The following is a 15,305-nucleotide window of genomic DNA, read 5'->3' as shown; positions in this document are numbered from 1 at the left end:
GGGCTGCATAACGAAATTTGAGTATGGGCCTGACGATTGCACTCTAGCCACCAAGGGTTTTGAGATCAGAACTGGAGCCCCTGGGAGAGCAGAGACTGGAAAGGAGGAGGAATTAATTGATTTACCACTATGATAAGTGCCAATTAAAAGATCGCCAAATTCTAATAAATAAATGGGAACTATAATCTAGTAACAATCTACATAACTCCAGTGAAAACGCAATTGTTGCCAAATATTGGCACTTTGAAAAGTAGTAGGAAGCAGTTAGCTCAAAAGTTTCTCTATAATTGTGTTTAAAAAAATTGGTGCCATTTTCCCGTCACTGACTCAGTTATGGATACCACACCCTGCAGTTTTACTCAAAGTATATGCTATGTAAGATTATCCTTCACTTTCGATGGAGAAAGCAATTCACATGTGGTGCATCATGTCTTAGGATATGGATTATGACAACTGGCACAGGCCCTTGGAGAATTGAAAGGGAAGCAGCACTGTGCCAGTGGCATCTAAGTAGACTGTTGGCATACCTATTTAATCAAATGTTGCCATAATGAACAGTCATCCTGTTCCCTTTCAAACTGTCCATCTTCTAATTGAGTTGGGTTGATTGAGATGTTCCTAGTTCACTACGTGCTGCATATCTTGTACATCGCTGATCTCTGCTTACCTGCTCCACTTATGGATGGCACTATCCTCCTCTCCAGTGTACTGCTATAGACTCTTGTTCTCTACCCTGCCTAGGGTCTCATCTCATCCTACCTCTGGTAGCTATTGGGTATTCCCCTCACCTCTCAAGTCACTTCCCTGTCCTGTCTCACTGGGAACTTCCCTAGAGGGCCGCGATCTGCAGGGTGGAAGCCGCTAAGCCCAAATCTCCTTTCAGGGAGCCCTGGTGAATACCTTCCACTCTCTTAGACTCCGCGCCTTTGGGTGGAGTCAAGCCAATCCCAGCCGAGACAGCAGGATCTCACTCATCCTTTGTGGACCCCATGACAACAAATCTAGTTTTAGCCCTACAAACTGTGTTTGTATGCACATATCAGGGAGTGTAAATGCAAGTCCCCATTACCCAATGGCTGGTACACTCTACTCATGATAACTACAGCATTAGTATAACAGGATGTCATTGCTCACACTGCCTATAAGCAGGAAGTAATCCCAGGAGTGGAACACATCTGTGTACACCTATCTCTAGATTTACTTTCATCTCTTGTTCACTCCTCACCTCAGATCAATCACAAATTCAAAACCTTATGAACATAAAATAGTATTCAGTTGTCTTCTGCTGAAAAGACTGGTTCCACTCTATTCCATTATGAATATTGCAGCTGGAAACATATTTCTACAAGCACTCTCCATCAGCATCATGCAGAAAATATACAATTAAAAGTTAAATACAATTAAAAATACAAGGCTTAAATGAAAGCACCTAGCAATGCCTCACTTATCTACAGGTACTACCTCAGACCTATGCATCAACTCTTCCTTGCTCATCTCTTTACTACACTCCGTGCTGCACCTTTCATGTGGAACTCTGTTCTCCATACCACAGGACAGAGTCTCCAAGCCTTTGTTCTCCTGTTCAAATGTCCCCTCCCTAAAATAGAAGTATAATCTGAACAGTAATGTTGTGAAATCTATTGCAATGCCATGCCTTCTAATTATTATAGTAGCATCGCTACAGGAAATGCTGATACTTTATAAATCTATTATAAAAACCTAAAATAGTTCATGGAGGCAAGGAGAGTGTGGAACCTAAAGGCCCATGGGCAAGCCTGTATGCACAAATATAGAATGTCACGTGTTATAGAATGTATATATAGAATGTCAGAATGTCACAAATATAGAATGTCACGTGTTGAGAACAAAAGATTTAAAAATTAGAAAATAAAAATCGTGCACAATAATAAATCTTTTCTTTTTTACTTGAAGTCAATATATTCACTATAGCTTGTAGCACCCACTGTAATAGAAGATATACTTTTTATATTTTGTCAACAACAGTTTGCTAACATCAGGGTAGTAGTAACTAGTTGTTTGGTTTTAATAATACATTGCTAGTTACCAATGTGGTTGGGACATTCTCGCGGACGGCCACTTGCACTCACCAATTTTAGAAACTGCTTTACAATGTGGACCCCCCACCTTACAGATCTTCCGCAACTTATATTTACAGCCTACCCCCCCTTTTTACAAAAAAACCCCAGCAAGGTTGTAACTCCTATTATGACTCAATGCCTTCTAATTGTTATAATGACCTATGATGCATGAAATGCTGACATTCTATAATAACCTAAATAGTTCATGGAGGCAGAGTGAGGAACCGCAATGCCCCTTGTACAAATGGTTGGCAATGCTTTTAGTAAAGAGACGTCCTCTAATGGATTAGCAAAAGAAAAGGACACTGAACAGTACACAGGGGTCTTTATTGGAAAGGATCTATAAAAGCAGTTGACGAGCACATAGAAGCAGCATAGCTGTTTAAGAAAATTTGGGGGACAAAGTGGTTTTAACTATTTTTGTCACATCACAGATATAGTCAAGGCAATTATTCACACAGTGAGTGGGAGGTATACTGTTAACGTGCAGTATTGTACTGAATTGCAATCTAAATCTTTTTCAAACAACAAATAAGAACAAATCTTAAAACTAAAAAAAATTCTCATAAATACAATATCCAAAAATATTTACATCTTTACAAGATCGTAAACACAGTTCATTATTATTATTATTGTATTTTATATTTTGGTACTGTAACACAAAGTTAAATGCATTTTTAAGGAATATTGACATAGGATAGGATAGATGGGGCAATGAGTTGGGACAACAAAACTCCCCACAAGCAACTAGACACAATCATAAATATTGGAAAATGTAAAGCCGTCATTTCAGGCGTGGGTACTTTTTCTAGATATATATAATGATACTGTAATATACATAACAAGTCTGTATACACAAATATAGAATGCCATATGTTTACTACACAAGATATATCAGTTAGAAAATGTATTCCTAGTTTATTGCAGAATAAAATAAGTAGATCTGCATGCAAAGGGAAAATCTTGATATGGTGGCAATAATCTATCCCTTGTATACAAAAATAAAAGGTCACTGCACGTTGTTTTAATAGCACATGCCAGAGCAGGTGGGCCAGGCAATTCACTTCTCTCTGGATTTTAAAGGACCATAAAAGGGTGTTACGTAATAGCTCTTTGAGGAAAAAAAAAATGCATCTTGCACTGTCACATGATGTGTGTCTTCTATCCACACCATAATATATAACTCTACTGATGAAGACAGACACTCCTACAATGCAACAGTTCATTAGCTTGCTCTTACCTAGCTAACAAGATTACATAAAATAACAAATTAAATGGGTTGTCCACCTAAAAATACCAAGGATATTGGCAAAATGAAATCACTATTAGGCAAGCAGATTGTGTGCAATGAATGCAGTGGGCTTTAGAACAGATTTGAGCTCACTAACCAATAAGCATTCTATCATAACGTTGCCACTAAAGCGAATGGGTGTAAGAGAGACAGAAGCCAAACACCATTTCAGTGCAATTTGGCAGCGATTGTGATCAACAAGGATGTTAGATTCTATTAGAACAGAATGTCATGCCGACAGCAACTCCATTTATGCTACTTGGGAGAACTGTAGCTCTACCTGCTAAAATTGCAATTTAGTGATAATTTATATAATTTAGAAGTTGCTACAAAACTACACTTCTAACACTGATCAGTGTATGAAAATGTATTTTAGGTGGACATTCAGTATGATGAACGTCTACAAACAAAATTTGTTAAAAGAAAATATTTCACAACAGGAATAAACTAAGCTGTTTCCAGGCACAAACTGTTCAAGTTTTCAGTGGGAGAACTGGTAGGTCACTGACGAACGCAAATAAACCCACAAGAAATCTAAATTATGGAAAAGAGAAAATGGGTGGAGAAAGAAGACTGTCCTGGGGAAAAGGAGAGCCCTAATTACAGGGGAGAGACGATAACTCGAAGGTGACAAACTCAGGATTGATCCAAGTTTGGCATAGTTGTGACTTCAGCCATCCCATTCCTGCTTAACATATTAGATGTCAGGTTGTTGGTTACCTGCAGTGATTTCAAGACCACAGAGCAGATAGACAGCAGCTGCTGGATGCATATTTAGAAGTGGCCCAGTGGTAACCTTTATGGTTGTAATACATTGTATAAATATCACATGATCTCATACTGTACAGAACAATACACTACACACGGTAACACTGAATATTTTGCTCAACAAGCAATGAGAAATTACAATTAGACAAGAAAAAAAAAAAACCACCATGTCTCAGTGCTGAAAACTCTGTCAAGCAAGGTGACGACACCTGATCCCAGGTAGGTTTCAGGTAGTCTAAATAGCATTGCTAAATGCTAAGATGGTGCTGGGGGCTATGAATGAGTTAGCAATGAGTGAGCTAAATATTCACACTTTTGGAAACCCTCTCAAACGCAGCCCCTATTCCGCAGACATGTGTGCTGGACATTATACAATTGGGGCCACATTCCTCGGATGTGCAGCGGTGTGAAAGAGATGCTTTCTGGCTTATATTGGTAATCTGCATTAACATTCATTTTTTCCCCTTTATTTTTGGAACAAAAATGCAAACATTTTTATGACAGATATCCATACCAAGAGAAAAGTACAGTGAGGGGGTTGTAGCAGCATTATCTACATATATTTAACCTCTTACTAGTATATGACACTTATAATGTGTGTTCTGTACATTGAATGATATAGGTGGCATGACAACAATATAGTCCTCTGAGATTATTATTTACACACCTTACAAAATATGTAAATGAAATACACTATTTAACTGGTAATTATTAAATAACAGAACTCCTATGACATACCATTGGAAACTAACGTTGCATTCCATTATAGTTAAGAGTAATGAGCGGTTAATCATTTTATGCAACATTTAACACATTTCCTGCCCATAAATAGAACAGCAACATAAAAAAATACATATAAAATAAAAATGTCTCTATAAAAATAGTCTAAGCCCTTAAAAGGGATGGTTTCTACTTTATTTTTCCTGGTTTAAAAAGCAGACCGTTTGCTTGCATTAAGTTAAGACGGGCATTCTTGGATGATAGATCATAACGAACAGCTTTTGTGTATGCAGATTATATTGCCTCCATTTTCTGCTTTTACTGTAATGCCCTTTAAAGGCATCCAACAAACACACATTTATATACACACACTAACATCACAAGCAGGTGTGACATTGGCCTGTAGCCATGACACTAGTATGAGTGTAGACTGAGCTAGTGAAGAGAGCTTCCAGGCTGGTGAGTCTCCACTTGTAACTGAAACTTTGAATCTGGTAAACAGTTCTGATACTTGATGGAATATAGAAAGAGCTGTGGATACTGTATGTGAATAATGGACCTATATTTATTCTTGTTTCTGTGACAAATAGACTGCTGGTTGTGCCCATCCCAATAATAAGATACATATATGTAACATGTACTAAATGTCTTTTACACATTACAATTGCAGATGTGATAAATCATAAGTAGGAATAATGATGAGTGAATCTACAATTGCATTGTTTTTAAGGTGGTCTTTATAATTCATCAGATAACATTTGCAGCTACGGTATATAATTTTTTGAAAAATGCATAAACCACAAGCAATGTAATATGTTATGGTGCAGATTAATCTTGTGCGTAAGACAAAACGGTAAACTGGACATGGCATTCTGGGTTCAATTGGCGTTTATTTATGAAAAACAGAATAAAGCGGATAGCGCTACTTAAAATGAAATTGCCAGCACACCTTAAATAACCAACTATACAGATAAGAAACAATTCAGTGGAATGTCAGCAACATCAAATAAATGCATGGATTTAATAAATAATATAAAATGAATTCTTGTTAAAATATAACTCTTGTTCTATTCCTACAGAACTACCTTCATTTCCCAAAATACAGCCGAGTCCATAACGATTTGTTTCAAACAGAATTAATATGCACAAATTTTTGTTGAACCAGAACAGTATTTACCTTACCATGGATGACATATGTACAACTTTATGCAACAGAGATGTCACAACATAAGGATGGGTAGGACAAATGTTAAGACACTAAAGCTTCAGCCAATCAGAATTCAGGAAGCAATGATACAATGCATGGCCCCTCCTTCCATTAGCATACAGATAAGAAAAAAAGATTCTCTGTGTGATTGTATATAAACTGGCACATCAAAATTCTTCCAGTACACTCATTTGTAAAAGCTTTATAGATACAAGTAATCAAGACTGCATGTACAGTAGCTTCTGAATGGTCTCCCTTCAATGGGACCTGGCATTTTATAGAACCCTTAAGTAATTTGTAGGCTAAATATATGCAACTTTACAGCTCTGGGAAGATTTGGGAGTATATTTACTAAACGGTGGGTTTGAAAAAGTGGACATGTTGCCTATAGCAACCAATCAGACTCTAGCTGTTATTCTGTAGAATACACTAAATAAATGATAGCTAGAATCTGATTGGTTGCTATAGGCAACATCTCCACTTTTTCAAACCCGCTTCGTAAATATACCCCTTGGCGTTTAACGTCATTGAGAACATGTCTGTAGTTTGTGACACAGAATATGTTTTTTTTTTATTTGTCGTGTATATGTTTTAATGAAACCGCTTTTCACAAGCTTTACTAGATTTCCAGAACATTAATGTGCAATTTTCTTAGACTTTTTATTAAGGTAATAAGTTATGGCATATGTCCCGATCGCATAGGAAACACCAGCAGCATAATTTTGGTGCTTAGTAATAATTACAAACAATGGTGCTCTTCGGGGGCTCTTATTTTATGGACATACAACAGATGGATGTAGCTCTACCATAAAGTGAAACTGGTCAGCACTGCACAATTGGTGGTTGTTCTGCTTCCAATACAATACGTTCATTCAGTGCAACAGTTTATCTTCATATGTGAATCAGCATGTCTTGTCTTGCGGTGGAACCTGTAATCCCCCTGCAGTTTGCCTATGCTCTATGTTGATCATTTCAAATTAATAAGTATTACCCTCTAGCTATTGAGTTTCAATATAGCACTACTCATGGCATGATGGAGGGAGAGGCTGATAGACTTTAAAATAAAGTTGATGAAGCATTGAGTCCTAACATACGGGGCTACCAGATAATAGCGTGGCTCATGTAATGTTTGCTATTTAATGTATCTTGCGGTCCCTTTGGCTGTGATGAGAATGGGAAATACGATGGTACTTACATAAACACAGTAGTGTTTATAGAGGTCTTTATGATGTTGTCCTGTCTTGGACAAAAAATGAGGGAAGGAATGGTTTAGCTATCAGGAACATGCAATGCTAACAAATCCAATGCATTATTACAACGTTGTTGCAACAAGTGGTTTTCGCTTACAGCAAAATAATTTGTCTTCACAGGAACAAGTACACATTGATCTGAATAATGATGATAGAAGAAATCAAACCAAAGTTCTAGCACTTATAAACTCCCAAACGCTTTCTTATTTAAACTGTAAATATTGTACGGATACAAAGTATTTGCACACTGGTAAGCAGTGGGTAACCCCTCCCTGATCAGCTTGTTCAGTGTGATAACCAGTTTGCAAAAATGTGCTTTCAATTGTTTAACGTTCAATGTTGTGCTCTGCCTATAGCCTAGTCTATTGTATGTGCACAGGGGGAAATCATGGCATCAAAAATGTAACATGAAAACACTCAGGTTCCTGTGGCGCTGATGTGAAAAGGTGTCGTTTTCGTGAAAGGATTTTATTGTGAATTTGCTGGAGGATGTTGCTTTAAATAACCTAAGGCAAATAAATACATTATTTCAGTAGCAAATACAAGTGAGGCCTTGTGAAATGTGCCATGACAGCTGTGTGATCCTGCATCTTATGTGTGCACCGACAACGACTTACTGCAGCACTATCCAAAGACTACAAGTGATTTAACAAGCTGCATTGCCAGGCCAATGGCTCACTCTCTTTAATTCATCCGCAGAATCTTTTAGCTTATAAATCATTACAATCCACCTTCAAAGTAAGAAATAAAATAAAAACCTTCTCCAACTCCAGAAGCTGTCTCAAGGCAAAGACCACTAGCTAAATGGGGACAAAAATCACACTGTATGAATAAAGTGGATACATGCCATTATCAGTAATGGTGTGACACATTCAGGTGGTTGGACCAGCAGTTTAATGGTTTATCCCCCTAAATTATTTATATAGAAATAGATTACAGTGAAGAATTGAATAATGACAAGCAAGAAAATGGTTACAATATAAAGCAACGGCAGGAATATAGGGCATTTGCCAAACAAATTCATTATCGATCTGATAGATGCCAAAAATGGAGCATGTTGTAGATCTGTGGGCTCATGCACACTTGTCCTATTTAAAGCATAGACCGAACCTTGTATTTGCTGGTTGCTTTTAACAGAACTTTCCGCGCGTGTGCTCTCAGCCTCCCAGCAGCATTGTTTTCTATACACTTAAGACCTCATTTAGAGTCGGACGCAAAGTCCGTTTTAGGCGCATCCACTACCACGCAAGTGCAGAAAGCACCAAATGCTAGCTGCAGGAACTGCTCACAGCTCGATAGGGTATTTCGAGTGGGGTTGCTTGCCACTCGTAATACCCTACCAAGCTGCGGCATACACCCACTTCTACACTTCTTAAATGGACTTTGCGACCGACTCTAAATGAGGTCCTTAATGAGCAGTTCTGTAGAACTCTACTATATATTGCACCAAGCATTAATGCTTGTGAATGCTGCAGACATGTTGAAATGGACAAAAAACAAAGCAAAGGCTTGTTAAATAGCATGTACATGTGTACTTTTTACGCTTTTTTGAGGACAATCTTCTTTAAAGCATGTTTACCAGTCCTTAAGAATGCATGTTGAATGCGTAATATTAGCGCTTGTGTGTACCAACTCAAAGGGAGTTACAAATGTTCACGGTATGAGCTTAACGTAGTATAATAAGTTATCTATTAAGCACGAGTTGGAGTATAATGTAATTTTACTTTCCATTACCCACAGCTACACTTACAGAAGTTATATCTATATATAACAAAATTAACAGTAGAAGTTTTTCTTGCAATAAGCTGTGCTGATTGCTGTCTACTACAACAGCAATTTTCATATAAAGAAAGAAAAAAACAAAAAAGGAAAAATAATTTTTCCTAATTGGCTGAAAACAACGCATCGTTTTTAAATACCTAAGTGTTTTGTCAAGTCACATAAATGTCTATATCCACATCTCAGTCTATTAAAGAGATGTTTTTTCCAAATGCATTTGGAAATCTTATGATTTAGCTACATGTTTAATTGTATTTTATTAGGTGAATTGGTTACTTTATTTATTAAAACACGCAATTTTTTTTGTATCTGTACTAGATGAGCTTGTTTACTTCACATATCTGTGTCTACATTAACATTACTCCGTTAATTTTAGAAGGCTTAAACTGGTTACCTATACAAAAAGGAGTCAATGGACAATGCGGGTCTATGGGGTCAATCTAAAAACGCTGTTTCACATGGACATTGGTTTTAAAATAAGTTGCTAGGCAAAACAGGTACATCTTTTAAAGCAGTGTAAATTGTCATTTTATTGCTGTGCTCATTAACAGTCATTGCAGCTCACTCCATAATTTCTATGGCTTTCATAAATTCTTTAAAAATATAGTACAATAAAAAAATAGAAAGATCCGCGGTAATGATGACAAACAGGGTTGTGGCTTGGAAATGTGTATAGTGAGAAAAAGGTACTATTGTCAGGTCCATACTACCAATTATTACTGTACTAATAAGCTTGCACCATCTCTCTCTCCCTCAATAGCTATGGAATGAAGTGGTTTTTGTGTGTGGATCTCAACAATGCGCGTTTTCTATCATTAGCTGAATTGTATTTAAAGGGTCCATTCAGACTTCCATGGGGGGAAAACATTATCTTGTAACCATTTCTTGTTGCATTTTGTGTTTTTTTTTCCAGAATTTTACCACTGTTGCCAAGAGGGAGAAAAGTTGACGAGTAAACTTACAGACAATGGGTTTCAGTGTTCCCTTTAAAAGTAACATCTAACAATTGCTTACATGTTCATGCCAAACACTGCAAATGATTTAATACAAATATGGATTCATACTTCACAGTAGTTCAGTTATACTCAACCAATAACCATTTTACTCCTGTTACACTAAAAAACATGACATTCATATCACTTCCCCAATGGTCCAAACTGACTGCAGAAGGTTGAGTACCACAGCATTTAGCTAAACCAAGGAGAAAGTGAATGATGAGCAAAAGGGCTTTGAAAGAACTTATACTATGTAAAACACAGCTGCAGATGTAGATACAGGTTACAGCAATGCTCCTTCTCTCTCATGTAACTAAGTCTTAAATTAATATTTACAAATACACTCAAAGGTTTCTGTTAAATATAGGGAATATGCATCAAGGAAGTTCGAGTCCATTGGCACTTTGCACTTCATTGGGAAAATAAAAAGTGGGATGCTAAAAGTGTGTGCCGCCAAAGCAACAGCTGAGACGAAGAGCCACCATCAGCACGAGATGCCGTTTCCTGGGAGCGCTTGTTCCAGCCTAGCACAACTGTATAGAGTAGGAAGCAAGAGTAGGCCGATTGTCTTGTCCTGCCTCATTCAGCCAAACAGAATTCCCAGTCTTAATATAAATGTTCATAGCTCTGTGGCCTTGATGATGCCTAACAAGAGGTTAATATGTAACATTGGACATATGGAGAACAAGGACAGGAACATCTGATATTAAGGATTGATTTAAGATTACGGCATGGCACGTACCGGGATTATCCAACGTTCTAACCCGCTATTTACTTAAACACAAATTTGATTGAGAAAAAAAAAAAGAAGGAGAAAACAAACCCATAACTAAATAAAAATAAGTGCAATTGACCTGAAACGAAAGAAAGCTGTCTTTATAGTTACTGTAAACGTATCTGTAGAATAAGCCTGTATAATAACTGTGCTAAGTTTGCTGACTGGCTTACAGACCACTGGACGAAGCTACCATGCACTCCGGTTCACCGATAATTACTCTACTATTATATTTCTAACCTCATACAAAGCAAGACAGTGGTAGCCACTATATTAGTGAACACACAGAACTGGGTGAATATTCTTGGTATATTTTCCCATGAAGTATCTACATCTTGTAACCACAGGACAGGTAAAAGTCAGTACTTCGAAGTGCATAACAGTATCGTCACACTGCCAGTTAAACAAAGTCAACAGTGCAATCTGGGAGGACGAAAGGTATAGGGTAAATTATGGCAACACTCAGGAAAGCTATCATCTTCAGAACATTCTTACAACATGGCACTGCCTTCCAAAAACATCCAGAGACATGTTGAATTTCAGACATAAAAATCAACGTAAAAGCGACTACTGCAAAAACCATTTCAAATTCTTGTTTGGCATACACGAAAGCATGCATATGCCAAGATAAAAAGCAAGGGTTGTATGCCTTGCTTCTTTAGCACTAAGAGACAGGCCATCTGGATAAGCTGATGCAACAGAATGATGAGCAATCACTACATTTGGCAACTTTCACAGCTCTTCAATTAGTGAAAATTCATCTCTTCATTGCCTCAAGCTGCAGGACCTCTTCTAGACTTCAGGTGGTAGGACCAGTCTTCAGTAGACAATGTGTGATGCAGGCTTCCCAAAGCTTCTTCTATGTACACCTTGCTGTTGAGGGCCATACAAGTAACTAATAGCAATGCTGTGGACCTTGGTCAAGGTGTTATAAGTAGTTATCCCTAAGAATTCTTGGTCCTGTCCTGCCACCTAAAGGCCATTGCTATTTCTGTGACTAAGTGGTGGTTTGGAGATCTCTACAACTGCAGATCGAGGCTTGTTCAGAAACTTTGGAGCCCGACGTAAAAGCCTCTGTGCCTCAGTAAATGCTTCAGTCAGTTCTTTCTTCCACTGTACAAATTCCGGGTCACTCTGTGATAAAAAGTTTAAACATTTTTTTAGAAATCATTGTCAAGTATAGACAACAAAAAACTGAATGAAATTACAGTTATTTTGCTGGTACTGTTATTTAAAGACTCAAAATTCAACCAAATATAAAAGTAATAGGATGGGCGCTATTGTCTTTATGCAAGAAAATGTATCTATGGAGCCATGACTATGGCCACAAAAAATGGTAGCTCTTAATGTAGACATAAAATGAGCATCCCATTGGCAGAAATAACACCATCTACAGATAAAGGAAGCTCTATGTCTCATTAGGCCTCACCACTGTTTAATATTAAAGATGTGGCTTTGACATAGTTGACTCAATTGCACAAAGCCAGTTCATGTAAAGAAATGCTTTTGAGAGCCCAACGCTCTTCTAAAAGCCCAGTTAGGTTTTCGCTTACAATCCATGTTTGACGTCATTTACCTCACACTGCAGGACAAACTGCTTTGCCCCTTTGATCCTTAACAAGATGCACTTCTTTTCCTTAATCTGGGTGTCTTCCACAGATACTATCTGTTCCATTGTCAATAGATTTTGCTGCATTGGGATAGAGAACAGAAATAATGAAAGCCTGGAAGTTAGGGTGATTGCTCGAAGATCCAGCAGAACACATCTGGAAAGCACTGGTTTACACACTCTACAGGGAAAATAATTTCTATGAAATACACACACCTGAAGAAAGCTACGAATGTACAGTACGTCACTGCTACAAAAGGCATACAAACAATCCTAACAACTATCGACCCACTTCAATTCTTTTAATAAAAACCGGGACAAAAAACATGTTCAGTACTGTTTGGTACACTGAGCGTTGAAATGGCTATAGTGGATAAGAGTTAGGTGCAGACGTGAGCCATCTAAGGTATCTACTGCTAAAATGCCTCAAATACAATCCTAAGAGTATACGCCTGTATGGGGAACCACACAAATGGGTTTCAATTAATATCTTATACCATGAGAGTAATGCGATATATAATTGGAGGCATCCATAAACTAATTTCAGCATTTCAACATTTAGAACATGATCTTGGGAACATGGAGAAATCTACACTATAGTTATTTAGTGGGAAATGCTATGGTCAGATCACCAATACCTTACCGGGTGATGATTTTTTTTATAAATACGCCAGGGTTCCTAAATAAGAAACAACACCATCAGAAAACTATTCAAAGCAGCACGAGCCTAGTGGTTTTCAGACACGCACCTTGATACTATAGAGTTTCTAACCATAAAGCTACTGTTGCTCCACTAATAGGACCTCTAACTAGCACAGTCACGGCAACACCCCTCAGCTAGCACAGTTTGCTGGTGCCCACTTCAAGCAAGCAGTCTTACCCGAGATTCTCCTTCTCCCCTCCATTCAAGTCTGTTTGGAAAGAGGTAAAAGTAGCGCCGCTGCCACTGAGTCAGGAATGGGTTCCCCAGTTTCAGCATGTAGCCGTGCATAATGCAGTCTTTTCCTAGTGCATAATCTGACAACGAGAATGACTATCAGTATAAATGTGACAATCGCCTATAGTAGAACAGCCCATCGCCTGAACCATCAGAGTTGTAGAATGTTCTGGTCATTAAGGAAGCACAGGGAGAAGGAGGAGGACACCAGACTCCCGACGATCTCCTCCTGATGGGAGTGTGTGTACATGTATATTATATTATATATACAGAATGAGAAAATATATAATATATAATATATATATATATATATAATATATATATATATATATATATATATATATATATATATATATATATATATATATATATATATTTCCTCTCACAGGTGAAATGAGAGTTGATGGAAGGTAACACTCTAGGCACTATGATATAATAGACGCTATAGGGACATAATAGGTTTTGCCCCGTGTCTGTTGGGATTGGTAATGTTTTAAGGGTGGGATAAGATGTGTACATATATATTACTCCAGTAGTCAAAACAATCAATACTGTAGTAAACATAATATGCCATATTCAGGCTAAATGATTATCAGTCTAGGAACAAATTATAAACATTAAATAACAAAATCTATTTAGCATTTGTCTAATGATAAGAATATGTTCCATTAAGAGTTATTTTTGGGTGAAGAAAACCACGGCTCCATGCAAATCGTTATTATATATATTATCCTTTATTTATTGATGCAGCCATATTCTCAGCTCCTTGTTGTAGCGGACAATAGGATGCTAGTTCTACTGATAATGAGAACAATACATAATAATAGTGGCAGTTGTGGCCAGAATCCCTGCATGGAAATGTGTTATTCACCTTCCTCGTGACCCAGCTGCTTGTTTTTGGCTCTTTTTCGGGCCTCAATCTTATCAGTGTCCGCGTTGACAGCTTCATAAACCGTTTCTGCTACTTCTTGTTGCCAGCGCTCAGATATCACCAGAGGGAAGTTCTTGTATAGTTCTTGATCACTATCAAGAAGCTAAAGAAATACATCAAGTGTTACATGAAATATGAACAGCAATAAAAAAAAAAAAAAAATGCTAGTTCAGCATTGTGGATTTTATGCACAGAGGGGTTAATATTCAGCATTATCTTGTTGTGTGCTGCTCATAAGCTCAGTTATTAACACAGCTGCAGACTCTCAATTACTTCTTTTAATTAATGTCTTTTTGTTTAAGAGCTCCCGATTCAAGTTAAACAACATTTATAGAGGAGATTTGAATTTATATAACACCTATATACTATGGGATAGGCTTCCGTCAATTCTTTATTTCTAAAAATAAATGTGCCTTTCCCTGCTCTTTTCTGCGGAAATCTTCTCTCCTTTTCAGACAGTGAAGTAAAGGTTTCTTTCACAGATAACAGCAAGAGTCTTACTTCCGGCGCTGTGTTTCTGTGGAAAGAACTCTGTTCTTATCGGCTCCTGTCTGGACAACTCAACGTTGTCATCCTATCTGTCATCTCTAGGGGGCAGACTCAATACAAAAGAAAGGAGTCCCATAGGAATGTTCACTTCGCTCCTAACTGAATCTGACCCAATGTATTCTATAACTGTACTAAACTAAGCACTGATGGCAACAAAAGTAAAATATACACCTAATAAATTATCCCTAATTATCAGTTCACATTAAACATAGTTTTTCTAACTTAATAACAAGCTTTATGGTCTATTTTAATTGGCTGCTATCAAAAATTGACCCTAGTCTCTGAGTGTGTATGTTAGGGAATTTAGACTGTAAGCTCCAATGGGGCAGGAACTGATGTGAGTGAGTTCTCTGTACAGCGCTGCAGAATCAGTGGCGCTATATAAATAAATGATG

The 15,305-nt window shown here is 37.5% G+C and overlaps 1 protein-coding gene across 2 annotated transcripts in view; it reads right to left on the bottom strand.

The window, feature by feature from the left end:
- Window positions 1-2,407: 2,407 nt before the first annotated feature.
- GRK3 (G protein-coupled receptor kinase 3) overlaps window positions 2,408-15,305 on the bottom strand; it is a 222,219-nt gene continuing 209,321 nt past the window's right edge. For both annotated transcript variants that reach the window (XM_075214446.1, XM_075214445.1), the window contains exons 18-21: window positions 14,302-14,464; window positions 13,374-13,510; window positions 12,461-12,574; window positions 2,408-12,018 (exon numbers count right to left, since the gene is read on the bottom strand). In XM_075214446.1, the coding sequence (XP_075070547.1) occupies window positions 11,857-12,018; window positions 12,461-12,574; window positions 13,374-13,510; window positions 14,302-14,464 (576 nt within the window). In that variant the 3' untranslated portion in view covers window positions 2,408-11,856. The remainder of the gene's footprint in view (window positions 12,019-12,460; window positions 12,575-13,373; window positions 13,511-14,301; window positions 14,465-15,305) is intronic.

Source organism: Mixophyes fleayi, chromosome 1, assembly GCF_038048845.1.
Source record: "Mixophyes fleayi isolate aMixFle1 chromosome 1, aMixFle1.hap1, whole genome shotgun sequence".
NCBI classification, from domain to species: domain Eukaryota; kingdom Metazoa; phylum Chordata; class Amphibia; order Anura; family Limnodynastidae; genus Mixophyes; species Mixophyes fleayi.
This window is presented reverse-complemented; position numbering and strand designations above follow the sequence as displayed.